General features: G+C 29.4%; 1 protein-coding gene across 2 annotated transcripts; it reads left to right on the top strand.

Moving 5' to 3' along the window:
* Positions 1 to 4,250: 4,250 nt before the first annotated feature.
* LOC145745551 (uncharacterized) lies at positions 4,251 to 14,023 on the top strand. Of its 2 annotated transcripts, none has more exons than XM_082563663.1 (18): positions 4,251 to 4,368; positions 5,475 to 5,633; positions 6,858 to 7,016; positions 7,107 to 7,344; positions 7,565 to 7,675; positions 8,118 to 8,391; positions 8,568 to 8,643; positions 9,153 to 9,224; positions 9,373 to 9,479; positions 9,985 to 10,122; positions 10,385 to 10,537; positions 10,660 to 10,805; positions 11,356 to 11,471; positions 12,043 to 12,093; positions 12,166 to 12,223; positions 12,690 to 12,800; positions 13,302 to 13,407; positions 13,839 to 14,023. In XM_082563663.1, the coding sequence occupies exons 1-18, from the start codon at positions 4,300 to 4,302 to the stop codon at positions 13,948 to 13,950; spliced, it is 2,256 nt and encodes a 751-aa protein (XP_082419789.1). In that variant the 5' UTR covers positions 4,251 to 4,299; the 3' UTR covers positions 13,951 to 14,023. The 2 variants fall into 2 exon arrangements, with proteins under 2 accessions (XP_082419789.1, XP_082419788.1); XM_082563662.1 differs by having other exon boundaries at positions 13,277 to 13,407.
* The last annotated feature ends 2,014 nt before the right edge of the window (positions 14,024 to 16,037 follow it).

The raw sequence follows: 16,037 nt of genomic DNA, 5'->3' as shown, positions 1-16,037 counted from the left end.
AAAAATATTGTTTTTATGTTATTTTTAATATTATACAATTACTAGCAAAATTGTCCAACAGGCTTACTTTTAGATGGTACATAAATAAATCAAATCCTTTATTTCCGGCGTTTCTTTCTTCGTCAAGCTCTTTATTAGACATGTGTTTGATCTTAAACTTTTCTACTTGCTCAACCGAGTAAAACTGAATCCCGCTCTGTTTTATTTCGTTGTTGACGTCCTTTAGCAACTTCCCAGAATTATATCGCGATTGAAGATCATCTTGTGCTTCTGTTGAGGTAGCCCATATTTCTATTTGTACATCCAACGCCTCTTTTTCAATGTGGCGAATGAATACATCACTTTTTTCAAAAACAAATTGTAATGCTTTGCGTAAACAGTTAACCTTGATACCATTTAGTGCATCCAAGGGTGAAGAACTAGAAACTTCCTCACTAGCGCTAGTTGTTGGCCCTACATTTATCTTAAGTTTAAACGTTCCACAGCCTACCCTGGAATTCCCGGCCATTATTTGTAGTAGCCTAAACTTTCTAAAAAAATAAATTAATTGAAATTAATGTAAAATTGTTTAGTTGAAGCAGCTTCGAGATAAAAACATATTATAATAATAAAACTGTTTAGGTTTAACTAAAATATTAACAATTGCTGCAAATAATAAATATTGACAATGTTAGAGCTTGCAACCATATTACAAAGGTTAATGATAAGTTATATGATAAGTTTGATAAGTTGTTAAAAATTAACTAAATGCTTTAAAATACATAAATGTTTAAAAACTGTTTGTGTGTTTTTTAAATTGTATTATTAATATTTTTTTATTGTAAAAATATAAAGTGGAATTTTTTTTTTAATTTTTAATTAGTGCGTCTTTTAAACGGACAATACTAAAGTACGGGATGCGGAATAGTGCGGGACCGTATGTAAACGTTAACAAAAATTCGCGGAATGCGGGACGGAACGGAATTTTTGTACTTTTCTGCGAGATGATTGCTGTAAAGGGCTAAGGAGTGATGCGGGATTAACTTTAAAGGGTAAGAAATAGTGCTAAATTGAATATAAAGCACAAGGGAAGATTAGGGGAGGGTATAAAAGTTCCGTCCTTTTCCGCATTCAGCGTTTTTTTGTTAACGTTTACATACGGCTTCAGTATTTTCCGCACCCCGCAACTTCCCGCATCCAGTATTTTAGTACTACCCTTTTTAAACACCACCATCTTTCTGCTAAAGAACTGGTAGAGAGTATCAGAGAATTTTGCTAGGGCGGATAACCATAAAAATAGTGATTTCAAATATTTTTAAATCCAACAATATAAAAAGTTAATTTAAAAGATACATAGACATTAAAAAATTGTTAAATGGAGGAATAAGCTTTCGTACTAAAGTAAAATACGTGTTATTCACAACGTCACAAATTAGAGGTTTTACCAACTTACCTATTATGGCGCTAAAATCTATTTTACATTTTTTTGTAGAGAACAACGTATTCAACAACAACATATCTTCAAAAGGTTAACGAAATAAAAGTAAGTGGGTAAATACAGGTGTAAACTTTGTAGTTCGTGATACGCATTATAAGTGACGTCACAAATTGGGGTTTTAACAACTTACCCATTATGGCGCTTCAATTTGTTTTATATATTTTGTAAAGAACAACGTACTCAACAACGACACACTTTCAAAAAAATAACAAAAAATTGTCAAACACAGGTTTAAACTTCGTATTTTTGTAAAATACATATTAGAAGCGATGACACGAATTCAAGATTTTAACAACTTACCTATCATGGCGCTTATATAATCTAGCATATTTCGTAAACAACAACATAATTTCAAAAAAGTAAACAAAATATTAGAACATGATTAAATACAACCAATTTACAATGAAATTTGCTAAAATTTCGAGGTTATTCCTTTAATCTATTCAGCAAAGAAGTTTAGTAGGAAAGCCTTATGTTATCAATAATAAACAAATCATTGACAATATATAATTCACAAGCACGTTGTTTCATCAATAACATCAAAATTTATTTGCAAACAGCTATGAAGCCAAGACGGGGAAATTTGGGCTACAAAAATATTGTGATTTGGAACTTAATATAAACCTTTGAGTAAATCCATTTCAACACAAACCCAAAATATAAAAAAACAATTCATGTCCGGCAAAATATATATGCAGACTAATATTAAAAACCGACAGCGTGGTGTAGTTGTAAAAACACTTGCTACACCACCATGAGGCCGTGGGTTCAATCCCCACTGCTCTCATGCTGTAGCGCCCATGAGTAATTTTTTTACTTTTTTACTAATTTTTAATTTCTATTTTTCTATTTAGTGTAGTTTCCTATTGACTGTGCCATTGGCTACCAACTTTTTTGAAGGTTTTTTAACTTGAATTTTTATTAATAATTGTTTTACCTGCATTAAAACTAAAATACATAAACTGTTATAAGTTTATCAGTATGGTTTTAAATATTTTACAAATCATTTATTAGTTAACTTTTTTATCAATTTCTTTTAAAAAATTTTTATTTTATTTTAAATATAAAATATTTTATTTTTCGTATTTGAGATTAAAAAGTTCTTTAGATAATGGAGAAAACAAGTAGAATAAACTTGTAAGTGCATTTTATTTAAAATGTTTGTTGTAAATAAATTAATGATGTCATCTACTTAAGACGTCTATATGAGGAATATTTGGTTAATAATAATTTACCTTCTTGTATATGACGTCATCAACAAAGCACCTCGCCACATCGCGTAATGTATTTGTGATAGTGTATAGACTTTAGTGTTAAGCCGCTGGTTGAGATAAAAGAGCTTTCATCTTGTTCTTAAATTGAAATTTTTTTATTAATATTTAAAAAATGATGTCATAAAAACAATGTATTGTTTTAAAAAGAAAAATTTTAACGTCATTTTCTCACCTTTACGAAAGTACGGTCCTCTAGGTGGTTTCCCAAACAAGAACTACGTGTTTAAACAATGTGTTAATGACGTAGCAATTATTCCTGCATGCTTCGACGCTTCCAACGCACAGATGATGTAGGCCCCGATTTGATTGGTCGCTTTCACACAAACAAGTGAACTAATTTAAGCATTGTGAGTTCGTTGTGATAATGTAGCTAATAAACGAGGTTTTCTAAATAACTTCAAAATATTAAATTTGTGACCGAATTTCTGGATTAAAAATTTACGTCCTCACATACGTCACTTTATAATACATACGTTATTAATTACGTCACTTTCTTACATTTCAATAGATTGATACGAAAAAGAATGTCAGGGGCCAAAAATCTTTCCGCCACAAAGTTTATTGTTACACCTCCCAGTTGTGAAAACGATCGAATGATGCTACTAATTTAATGAAAGGTTTAGTTAAAATGTAGCCAAAAAAGAATTATAAATGTATGACAACACAAATGTGCAGCAAAATACTTGGCATAAGTATGTATATTAATAAACTTCTTTAAACACAACACACACACACACAATCTGTCTTTTCTTGGTGCAATGTAAGCACTGTGTAGGCTACTAGATAATTGCATTGCGATAAACCAAAAAAATGGGGGACAGAAAACTTCTTTTTGCAACTACTGCTATTTATATTTGTAACATTAAATATTTTGAGCGCCACTAATTTATAAACCATCACTCCATAAACCAATGTTTAAAAAGTAGTTTTTATGGTATAGTTTTCTCAGTTTGTCTGTGTAAAGCTGTAAGTTTTTTTTATTTGTGTTCGCGTTCGTTTATTATGTTATATAATAAAGCACTACCCAATTGTTTAGCTTTTTGCACGGGTAAACAATACCACTTACGTTAATAGCCAAATCCAATTAAATGTAAATACAAAAAATCCCCACTGCTCTTATCAGCTTATGCTGTAGCGCCCTTGAGTAAGGCGCTATAAACGGTGTGAACTCCTGCTGAGCCAGCACTTAATCAGCAGTATAATTATCGGGCAATTATAATCCATAATATCCCAAACTGCAAAAGGCAACTAGAGACTGCGTCGGAATAACTGATGTTACTCTTTGTTTAAGTCGCGCATTCAACCTTCCCACATCGAGGATAAAGATAAATACAAAAAAATATATATATAGTAAGAAATTTTGGTAAGCAATTGCAGCTTGCACATAGTTCTAGAAAACGCACATATTCCACACGAGAGAAATCAGCAAAAAACTAGCGGAAGTTACCGAAGCGTGTCTGGACTACGAGCTTTTGGAAAAATTAAATGTTCGTCAAGTGTCAAGCTGTTCAAGTGAACAACCTACTGAATATTTTTTTAAACTTTATAATGGAAAATAGCATTTATCTTAAATCGATACCGTTAGTAATAGAAGACCATGGCACCAGTTTGTTAAAGGTAATTATTTTTTTTTTAAGTTTTTGTTTTTTTGTACCGTCTGTTGAATGTTAACCGTCTGGTGTCGAATTTAGAAACATGGCATCTTACAAACTGTTATTAATAGTAGTGTAAGGGTAAAATGTCAAATAATAAGCTGCACTAATAAGATGATCACTACAGCAAAACTGTGGCCAAAAGTTTAGTATGCAGAATATTTGGTCATAATTTATGCCTGCAGCAAATATGGCTGCATTTTAATAAATTAGCTGAAAAATTTTTTTATATCTTTACCCCCGCAATTACTTTCAAAAATAACACTTATACCCATTTTTTAAATCAAGTTGACCATTTATTACCTCCACAAATAACTATATTACAGTATTTATGAAGCGTATTACTTTTTTAAAGGCCTACAAAGTGGGCTTTAATGTTGTTGTTTTTTAACAATTGCAAGTTTTTACATTTTCTTAATCAGTTAACTTTTTATATATATAAAATCACTAATATTTAAATTTTCTATGTTTTTAAATAGATTAATCTTTTTATGTATAGGTAATTGATATAGCAAGTATTTCATATATACAATTGGGTATTATTAAATTATAGTTTTGTTACAGTTGTTTTTGTGTTTGTAGCATAAGTCTTAAGCGTAGATGATGTAAATTAGTTTTTATAATAAAAACTGTTAATTTGTGTAGGACACATTTAAAAAAAAATTTAAAAAGGGTATTTACGATAATCATCCTCATTCGCAATAATAGTGTGAAGGTAATTGTGGCATGCTTATCATTAAGACTGTGATGCAGATACAAGTGTAACAACATTTTATATGGTTGGATGGTTTTTGTTGTCAATATTATAAAATATTTTTTCCCATTTAAAAAAAAAATTTTTTCCGAGAAATTAAATCAGAATAGTCCCAAGATTATATTGAATAAGGGCAACCTTTAAAAAAATGAAAATTATTACTAAAAACCTCCAAGTTCTATCTGTCCAATAATTACCTTTATTGACTATAACTTATTCCATAATTTTGTTTTTTTAGAAACGTTGTATTTATTTTTTTGTTTTTTGGGTCACAAGCAAAATAAAATAAAAAATAAAAAAAATTTAATTTATTTTAGGCGTTACATGATCAACAGAAAAAGTCGCAACTATGCGATGTTGAATTGGTTGTTGGAAATGAAAAGTTTTCAGCCCACAAAGCTGTTTTAGCAGCTTACAGTTTATACTTTCAAGCATTATTTGATCGTGGGACTCAATCTGATGATGCTGGCTCTAAGGTACCTATTTCAACCTAGTATATATGACAAAGTATGTATTAGCAGTTTTTTATTTAAGATAAGCTTATACGAAAAAAGGCATGCTTGAGAAATGGATTTAGGGCCGAATTCAAAAAGTGCGATAAATTTTAACTAACGATTAAAGAGAGAATTAACTTTTAATTGGTATGCAGAAACTGTTGGTAAAAAAACATTAATCAATGACGACGCATTAACTATCAAATTTTATCTGTGAAAATCCTCAGATTAAAGTTAGGATTAAACTGTCATTTACTACCTAAGCATAGCCTAATTAGAATTATATTGAAACAACATTTATCACAATAATGTTATTATTTATTTAATATTTAAAGGATTCTGTTATTCAACTTAGGCTGGGTTAACAAGGCAGACAACCGGAAAATTTAAGACTAAAAGCTTAGCTAATTTCAGTAAAAAGATATCTTAATTTAGAACTGCATTTATTATTTTTAGTTTTTTTCTTAAAATTTAGCCCACTTTTAAATTAAAATTTTATGTTTTGCTTAGCTTTAATCTTCTAGCAACTGTTTTAAGCAACACTTTTTTGAAATCTTTATTTACAGCTTATAATAATATTACCTTTTATTCTTAATATAAATGTAATTGACCTAATTAGAAATCTCTTCTAAAAAAAATTAAAACTTCCCAACTTGCCTTTTAATGCAAGTACTAATGGCATTATTTTTATATTTTTGTTTGACTACCAAAATTCTTTTATGTGCTGGAATGATACCTAATTAGTTGGTAGATAATGATTCTCAAACAAAATTTTTTTTTTTTTATTTTAGAAACTTTTTTAAGATTGGAAAAAAGAAGGCATGCAACATTTACTTGTAGCAATTTTCTTTTACTTTACTGGTCAATTATAATCTATAATATTCGGACAATTATAATTTATAATATTCCAAACTGCGAAAGGCAACTTGAGACTGGGTTGGGGTAACAAATATTACCTTATGTTTAGATCGCGCAATTTTTACATCAAGGATAAATTTATTTACAAAAAAGTTAGTATTGCTAAATTTAAACAGTTGAAATATCCTTTGTTAGAGAATATTTTTAAACACAAATTCAGGGTTTGCCAGACAGGGCTGCATACCTTAATTAAGCTCACCCAAAATTTGCAAAATAATTGCATTTCTATATTTGGGTTGGGTATGTAATGTCATAAAGGCCACCAAATTAACAAACATTATGTTTTAGGTTTGCAATGTTACAACAATACACCTGTCCTCAATTACTGCCAATACTTTTATTCCAATCCTTCATTTTCTTTACACTTCAAGACTTCATCTCTTTTCGGAGAATATCGGAGAAATTATTAGAACAGCTCGTAAACTACAAATTCCTACTATTGTTAAGGTAATTAAATGTTTGCTTTATTTAGATTTAAATATTTTTACATTGGAAAAAAATTTTGTTGAGAATAAACCAAAGTTTTTTTTAATTAAGGCTTGTGAGAGACTACTTAATCAGGATATCACTCTTCCGAGTATAAAATCTGTTCGGAGTGCGAATCACTGCAACTCACTTATGAGTGATTCTACTCAGAGTGTTCTTTATGTTGATTTAAAGTCCGAAGATGACGAGGAACGAGTGACATCTTCTGAGCAGGCTCCATACTCTATTAATTACTCATTGCTCAGCGAGGACGAAAAAAAAAAAGTTGTCTCATCCGATTTGAGTTTTGGTAAAAAAATAGTTTTAGTTCATTAATTTAATAAAATTTTAGCTTTTTAATTTTTACTCTTTTTGTTAGTGTTGTTTTAAATTTAAAATTTTTTATTAGTTTTATTTTTAAAATTTTAAAATAAATGCCTTTTTCTAACTTTTTAAGTTTATCGGGAAAAAAAAAAATTAATAGTTTTGAAAAAAACTAGTGATGTTTACACCTAATTGTCTTTTTCAAGGTAACATATCTCAGCAAAACAGAACTCAAAAACAACAAAGTTATCAAAAAACAAAATCCAGTTTAATGTTTCTTAGTTCGACAGTGAACTCTGTGCAATTAAAGAATATTTGTAAGAACTATTTTTTTGTATATATTAGAAGTATACAGGCAGAATGGTGTAGTACTGGCAGTGTGGTGTAGTGGTAAGAACACTTGCTACACTACACATGAGGTCGTGGGTTCAATGGGTTCAATCCCCACTGATCTCATGCTGTTGCGCCCTCGAGTAAGGTGCTATAAACAGTATAACCTCCTGCTGAGCGAGCACTTCAACAGCAGAATAATTAATGGGCAATTATAATCTATAATATGCCAAACTGCCACAGGCAACTCGAGACTGGGTCGGAATAACTGATGTTTTTCTATGTTTAAGACGGGCATTCGACTTTCCCACATCGAGGATAAAGATATACGAAAAAAAAACCTTGGGTGTAAAAATTTACGTGTAGTTACTCATGTTCCTAAAAATAACTTGAAAATTTGTTTTCTAATTTTCTTAATTTATTAATAAGCTTCCATATCTGCACCATTATATGGTTCGTCTGGTCTCACCGGTCAGCCCAAACAACAAATTGTAAACCAATCGTCGCCAATGTTGTCAAGTATTGTAACAGGTGAGATTGGATCCCCGGGCATAATGTCAAGTGCCCTAAAATTGCCGTCTGCAATCCCGGGAAGTACAAAAATGTCTGTTGATCCCTCCAGTCCTTTTCACAACAATTTATCACTTGGAACTATTTTTGGCAATGATCAGGATTTTATGTTGGATGAATGTTCTTCTGAAAAGTAAAAAATAATAATTTTTGAATTGGTATTATTTAATTTTACTTAAATAAGAAACTGATACAGAATTTTTTGTTAGTTCTTGTTTACTTTTCATTTAAATAAGGCTATCATCAACTTTATTTTTTAATTTCATTACTTATATACATAAAAAAATTCAATATTTTTTTGTTTTATAGTTTATCCTCAACACATAACCCTACACTTAGTTTTCCATGCACATCTTCAGAAATCACAGACTCGTTAAAGTTACAGGTAAGTTGAACATCACTCTTAGAATTTTTTGTTCAAAAGTGTTCTCAAATTTTTAATCATATTGCTTGTAGTTTAATTGTGATGGAACACACAATATCAAAATATATTTGTATGTAGATTATATATATGGGCAGCGTGGTGTAGTGAACCGGCAGCGTGGTGTAGTGGTAAGAACACTTGCTACACCACACATGAGGTCGTTGGTTCAATCCCCACTGATCTCATGCTGTTGCACCCTTGAGTAAGGTGCTATAACCAGTATAAACTTCTGCTGAGCCAGCATAATTATCGGGCAAATATAGTCTCTATAATATCCCAAACTGCCACAGGCAACTTGAGACTGGGTCGAAGGAAGTGATGTTACTTTATATTTAGGTCGCGCATTCAACCTTCCTCATCGAGGATAAATTTATATACAAAAAATATAAATATATAATTGTAGTCACATTTTTAATATTTAGACCCTTTAAAAACAAAAGAATAAATTATTAAAACTTATTGATATTTAGAACAGTGTGATGGCAAATTCTTTTACATTAATGCCTTCAAATTCTTCTTTGTATTCACAAAATGCTGAAAATGTAAGTTTCAAATTTTAAGTTATTTTAAACTTAACCTATTTTTTTTGTTAACTATGTAGTAAAGGATTTACATGATTTTCAAGTCAGATTAAAGTGCTGTTATATTGTGACTTTATATACTGTTTACAAAATATTTTTATTTTTAAAGACCTCAATTTATACATGCAAAGAATGTTTCAAATATTTTACAAATATTTCGGATGCGTTATATCATTTTTATTCTGAACATCAAAACACTACAAAATCAATATCCTGGTAAAGTAATGTTAAAATTTTTTGGCTAAGTTTTTAAGGGCAGTTTCTTAATTACCGGCAGCGTGGTGTAGTGGTAAAAACACTTGCTACACCACACATGAGGTCGTGGGTTCAATCCCCACTAATCTCATGCTGTAGCACCCTTGAGTAAAGCGCTATAAACGGTATGAACTCTTGCTGAGCCAGCACTTAATTAGCAGCTTAATTATCGGGCAATTATAATCTATAATATCCCACTGCCACAGGCAACTTGAGACTGGGTCGGAGTAACTTATGTTACTCTATGTTTAAGTCGCGCATTCGACTTTCCCACATCGAGGATAAAGATATATACAAAAAAAAATTCTTTGGTATTCATAATTTGATATAAGTTATTTCTAAACTTATTTGTTATCTTGATTATTTCAAAAAAAAATTCAACAGATTTTATTAGTTATCGTCAACAAAATTAATAATGTTAAATACATATTTATACCTACTTTCACTAATTATTATTTAATTTTAGTATTTCTGGTTCCAATCCAATTAACCACAACTGCCCACATTGTGGCAGGGTTTTTAACAACAAGAATAACTTAAAAAGACATATTCTTATAAAGCATAGAACTGACCACAGGTTTAAGTGTTCAAATTGTGGAAGAAAGTAAGTGCAAAATTAATATAGCAATTTGTTTAAAATTGCTAATTTGTAAATTTTATATAATTTTGCATTATTTCTGTTTTTTTTTATTTCAAACATCACAATAACGTTTGTTGTTCTACAATTTGTAAAAAAATAAAAAAGGGTTTTAATTGAAATGTATATTTTAAGTATTTTTTTTTTTTTAATTTGGTTTGATCCATTTTTATCTTATCAAATAACTTCTTTTAACCATATCTTCTTTTAACCATATCTTTTGCTATAGATATGCTATTAGACAATCCCTACAGTACCACATGCGTACCATGCATAACATGGAACTAGTAGAAGACAAATTGGAATTAAAAAACAAGTCTCATAAGACCAATCTGACAACTTTTCCTAATATACATTCTGATGTAAAAACCTCCACAATAAAGTAGGTTTTTGTAAATGTTTATTTTTTCAAGTAAACTTTTAGACTAAATTTATCACTTTCTTTAGTTGGTAGTAATTTTTACAAAAAAATTTTTTTTTATAACAAAAATAATTTTTTAAAAGTCATTCAAGCATTGTGGTCCCCAACAACGAATTGTATTCGAATGCAGCAAGCAGTAGTGAGAATGCACAAATAAATGAATACACAAAATATAATGCACCAAATACACCAAATTCTTACCTCAATTCTCAACCTGTACATTTACCAAGTAAGTATTTTTTTATATATATCTTTATCCTTGATGTGGGAAAGTCGAATACACGACTTAAACATAGAGTAACATCAGTTACTCCGACCCAGTCTCGAGTTGCCTGTATGGCAGTTTAGGATATTATATAGATTATAATTGCCCGATAATTATGCTGCTGATTAAATGTTGGTTCAGCAGGAGTTCATATCGTTTATAGCACCTTACTTAAGGGCGCTACAGCATAAGGTCACTGGGAATCTAACCCAGGACCTTGTTTATGGTAGGAGAGTGTTCTGACCACTACACCATGCTAACAGTTTGTTTGTTATAATTCTATGTTAATTTAAATAGGTTATTTTTCAAGGCATGTTCAGTTTAAATATTTATTGATGAGTAATAGTTGTAGCTGTCATTTTTCTATTGTTGAGGTTTATTTAAATGAAAATCTAGTAAAAATAACTTTTGTTTTTTTTTCACTGCAGAGAAGTGACATTTTTTATAAACTTTCTATTTTTTGTTTTTTTTAACAACACAATTCTTAAAAATCTAAAAAAATAAAATTTGACAGGTTCAAGTAAAACTAATAAAGAAGATAAAAAAGAAGAAATATGCCCAGACCCAAAAGAAAATGTTGTATTGCCAACTATTCATAATATTAAGAGCATTAGATCCATCGATATGCAAGTAATATATCTTTGTTTTTTTGTAATATCAATATGACATTTTTAAATATTTTTTATTATTATGGTCTGAAATCAATTGCTTGTTTTTTATTAAAAATTAAATCATTATTTGCCTTTTACATTTTTATCCATTAAATATCATGATACAAATGATAAATTTTATTAAATCTCCATAATATTTTGCAAATAACATTTATTTAAAAGTTATTTGTTACTCGGTTCGTATTGTTCTTCGCTGCAAATTCCTGTGAGTGTCGTAAAAAATCTCTATCCTGTAGTTTGTGCTCCATTTGCGATTACTTAATGGGTTTTTTTGTTTAAATCTAGTTTATATCTTTATTTCCTTAAATAGATGTTAATTAAAAATGATCAAACGATTACGAACCATATTTTATTTATCAAATAAATCTAGTTTTTATACTTTTTTGTAAGAAAAATTTTAATGGGTATTAATTGCACCATTTTAGACTATAATTGTATTTAAATATATGAAGATAAAGCTATAAGATCAAAATGATTCAATTTTGTTAACAGTAATAAAATAAAATGTAAATAAAATATTTGGTTTTTAGACTATGGAAAATAGCAAAAATGATTCAAGCAACTTTTCTGGGCATGTAAAGGTTAGTTTTTTTTAATAAAGGTATTGTTAAATAGCTATGTAAAGTTTTTAATAAAAAAAAATGAATGTTTAGACTGAACCACAGTGTATATCCACATCAAGTTTAGTGAAGAATACTGACATATTTACTGGTATTTATTTTAACTTTTTATTTGTTTTTAAAACTTTTTTATAGATAGAGAAAAAGAGATTTTTCAATTTGATAATAGTACAATAATATTATGATCAATTTAAAACTGAACATTAATTTGGAACTTATTTTTTGTATATCTTTATCCTCGATGTGGGAAGGTCGAATGCGCAACCTCAACATAGAGTAACATCAGTTACTCCGACCAAGTCTTGAGTTGCTTGTGGCAGTTTGGGATATTATAGATTATAATTGCCCAGTAATTATGCTGCTGATTAAGTGCTGGCTCAACAGGGGGTTATACCGTTTATAGCGCCTTACTCAAGAGCGCTACAGCATGAGATCAGTGGGGATTGAACCCACGACTTCATGGTGGTGTAGCAAGTGTTCTTACTACTACACCATGCTGCCGGTCAAAAATCTAAACGTATAAATAAAAAATAAAAAGTTATTAAATTTTTTTTAAGGACACCCATTTATATTATCTGGTCAAAACAACAGTTTACCAATTATATTATCAACTGTATCTCAGGAATATAATAAAAAAACTGAAGGGCAAAATTTATGTTCCAGCAAAGGTAAGAAGACAGCATGTTGTTAATAGTTATAATTTAAAATAAAACATTTTTTGTTTAATATTGGTTTAATTGTTTAATATTAAGTTTTTAGTTAAAATAATTTTAACAAATTTTATTAGAATTTTGTAAATGTGCATTGTTAATTGTTTTTTGTGGAAAGTCGAATTCGCGACCTAAACATAGAGTAACATTAGTTACCCCGACCCAGTCTCGAGTTGCCTGTGGCAGTTTGGAATATTATTGATTATAATTGCCCGGTAATTATGCTGCTGATTAAGTCCTAGCTCAGCAGGAGTTCGTACCGTTTATAACGCCTTACTCAAGGGCGCTACAGCATGATATTACTGGGGATCGAACCCAGGACCTTGTGTATGGTATAAGTGTGTTCTAAAACCACGCTGCCGGTTTGTTTTCTGTAAAGTTGTGGGTTGATTTGTACTTGATTAATTTAATTAAATAAAAAGTTCTTTTATAAGTAAACCCACCAACAAGATATCACAGATGCGAAATTTGTCACCGAAGTTTTTCTACGATGCAGTCATACTCAAGACATAGACGATCTTGTAACAAACACAAGTGCCCAAACTGCCATAGAGGATTTTCTCAGGTAATTTTTTTTGTTATTTTAATCTTAGGATTTTTTCTTTGTTAATCAATAAAATGGCAGCGTGGTGTAGTGGTAAGAACACTTGCTACATCACACATGAGGTCGTGGGTTTAATCCCCACAGCTCTCATGCTTTAGCGCCCTTGAGTAAGGCGCTATAAACGGTATGAACTCCTGCTGAGCCAGCACTTAATCAGCAGCATAATTATCGGGCAATTATTATCTATATAATGTCTTAAACTGCCACAGGCAACTCGGGACTGGGTCGGGGTAACTGATGTTACTCTATGTTTAAGTCGCTTATCCGACTTTCCCACATCGAGGATTAAGATATATACAAAAAAAATGGACATCTTTTTTTAGTGTTTTAGGAATATAAATTGTATTTAATTTACCAAACATGTAGTCTTTCTAAGTCTATTTTTTTCACAGATGGCTAACATGCGTCGTCATTTTAAGATTTTTCATTGCGAGCAAAAACCATACCAATGTAGGGTATGTAATAAAGCCTATGGTCTCGAACAGAGTTTTAGATATCATATGAGAGATAAACATGGCATAGATACCGTGTCTAATGCCATTAATTTGAATAAACAAACATCCTAACTTTTTTTATAGCCGAAATAAATAAAATTGTATGTTAAAAATTTATGGAGTATTATTTTTTCTTAAAGTCGTATATTAGCGATATTTGTATACTCAAAAATTAATAAAGTTGGTGTCACTAAACACAAAAATGATTTCACCTACTTTTTGAGTTGTACAATTTAAAAAAAAATAAATAAAATTAATTAAAAAAGGGAAGCCCTGTTTGTGATGACGTAAAAAGAACTAGCTTGTATACATTCACTACGCTACTTAGTACTTTCTACGTCACACAAAAAATATGGTAACCTGTTTTTTTTATGTTAATCATTTTCCAGTATTTTTGAAAATTAAATTGTAAGTACCACAGACATTTTTTAAGGTTGTAAAGATATTTTCTTACAAAACATCACCCACAAAATTGCAAAACTCTGTAACATAACACTTTAAACAAGTGACGACAGAACCCGCTTTTTTGAAACTAAGTTTTAAACTAAGATTGCAGACTGACACCAAAATTAATAAAATGTAAATAAAATCTTACCACCGTATATATATATATGAAAGCAAGTTGTATGGTTTGTACAATTAATGTTATAATCTACTACCGCCAATTTGCGTTTAAAAGAGTTTTTTTTAAAAAGCGTTATTAAACTTAATTTATAGCTGATTTATAAAAAAAAGAGTTGCGTTTTATTTTGGCATAGCATTCTGTGTGTTTTGATATCAAAATGTTAGCACAAACGAAAAAACTGAGCCTCAAACTTTAATATTCTTAAAAAATATTAAAAGTGACCGCTTTTGGTGAAACTCGTCTAAAATTATATAATATCTGAAAAATTGGCATGCATCTTTATCTTAAATTTTTTTTTTCATTTTTATGGTATCTCATCCAATCCATTGATGCCAGAATAAGTTTTAAATCTTTTGGACAGGTGGTTTTAATAAAAATGATTGCAATATAGGTATTTAAGAAAGGAAGTGGGTAGGGGGTATAGATTTAACCAGTTTTTCTGCTATTGATGTAAATAGGTATTAAAAAGGTTAAATATCATTTTATTTTTTAAGGTCAACCGTTGTTAATATTGAATTTAATAGCAAATTAAAATCAAACCTAATATTAAACAAGTTAACAAGCTTTTTAACATCTTTAAATAAAAGTAAACAAAACATTAAAAAATCGTTAAACGCAAGAGTAAACGTTCGTACCAAACTGAAATACGTTTTATCTATGACGTCAAAAATTGGGGGTTTTAACAACTTACCTATCATGGCGCTCCAATTAATGGAAATTTAATTTTTATCACTAATGACTAATTAATATGTGTTTGTTTATTAAAACTCAAAGGTTGTTGTTAATCTTTTAAATTTTTGTCAATTGTATATCATGATATTAGTAACTCAAAAATGAATTAAAATTTTAATTTTTGTCACTAATTACTAATTAATAGGTGTTTGTTTATTCAAATTTAAAGATTGTTATTAGGTTTTTAAATTTGGTCGGTTATATCTTATAATATTTATAATTCGAAAATAAATTAAAAAATAATTATTGTTTGTTTGTTATATTTAAATCCTTGTTTATTTAATAAAAATCAATTTTAGGAATTCAAAATTTACTATAATTTATATCCTAATATTACTAACTTAAAACTGGGTTAAATATTAATTTTTGTTTGTTTAATATATATAAATGCCTATTTGTTTATTAAAAATTAAAGGTATGTAATATTCTTAGTTAATGTTTATGCATATCTTTTTTCATTTATAAAATTTTATGTTAAAAAAAATCAAATAATTTCGAACCATATTTTATTTATCAAATAAATCTGGTTTAATTTGTTTCTCTGGTACATTTTACTCCTATATTTTGCATTTTACTCCTATATTTTGTGTTTAGTACGATTTATATTTATTCGCCCAAGCAAAATTCTCTGTTACTCCTGGCAGAACGATGGTGGTAGGTAAGTTGTCAAAACCCCCGATTTTTGACGTCACTTATATAGCGTATATTACGAAAATACAAAGTTTACACCTGCATTTGAC

Source organism: Corella eumyota, chromosome 3 (assembly GCF_963082875.1).
Source record: "Corella eumyota chromosome 3, kaCorEumy4.1, whole genome shotgun sequence".
Taxonomy (NCBI): domain Eukaryota; kingdom Metazoa; phylum Chordata; class Ascidiacea; order Phlebobranchia; family Corellidae; genus Corella; species Corella eumyota.
The sequence above is the reverse complement of the archived record's forward strand: the minus strand, read 5'-3'. Positions and strand labels throughout refer to the sequence as shown.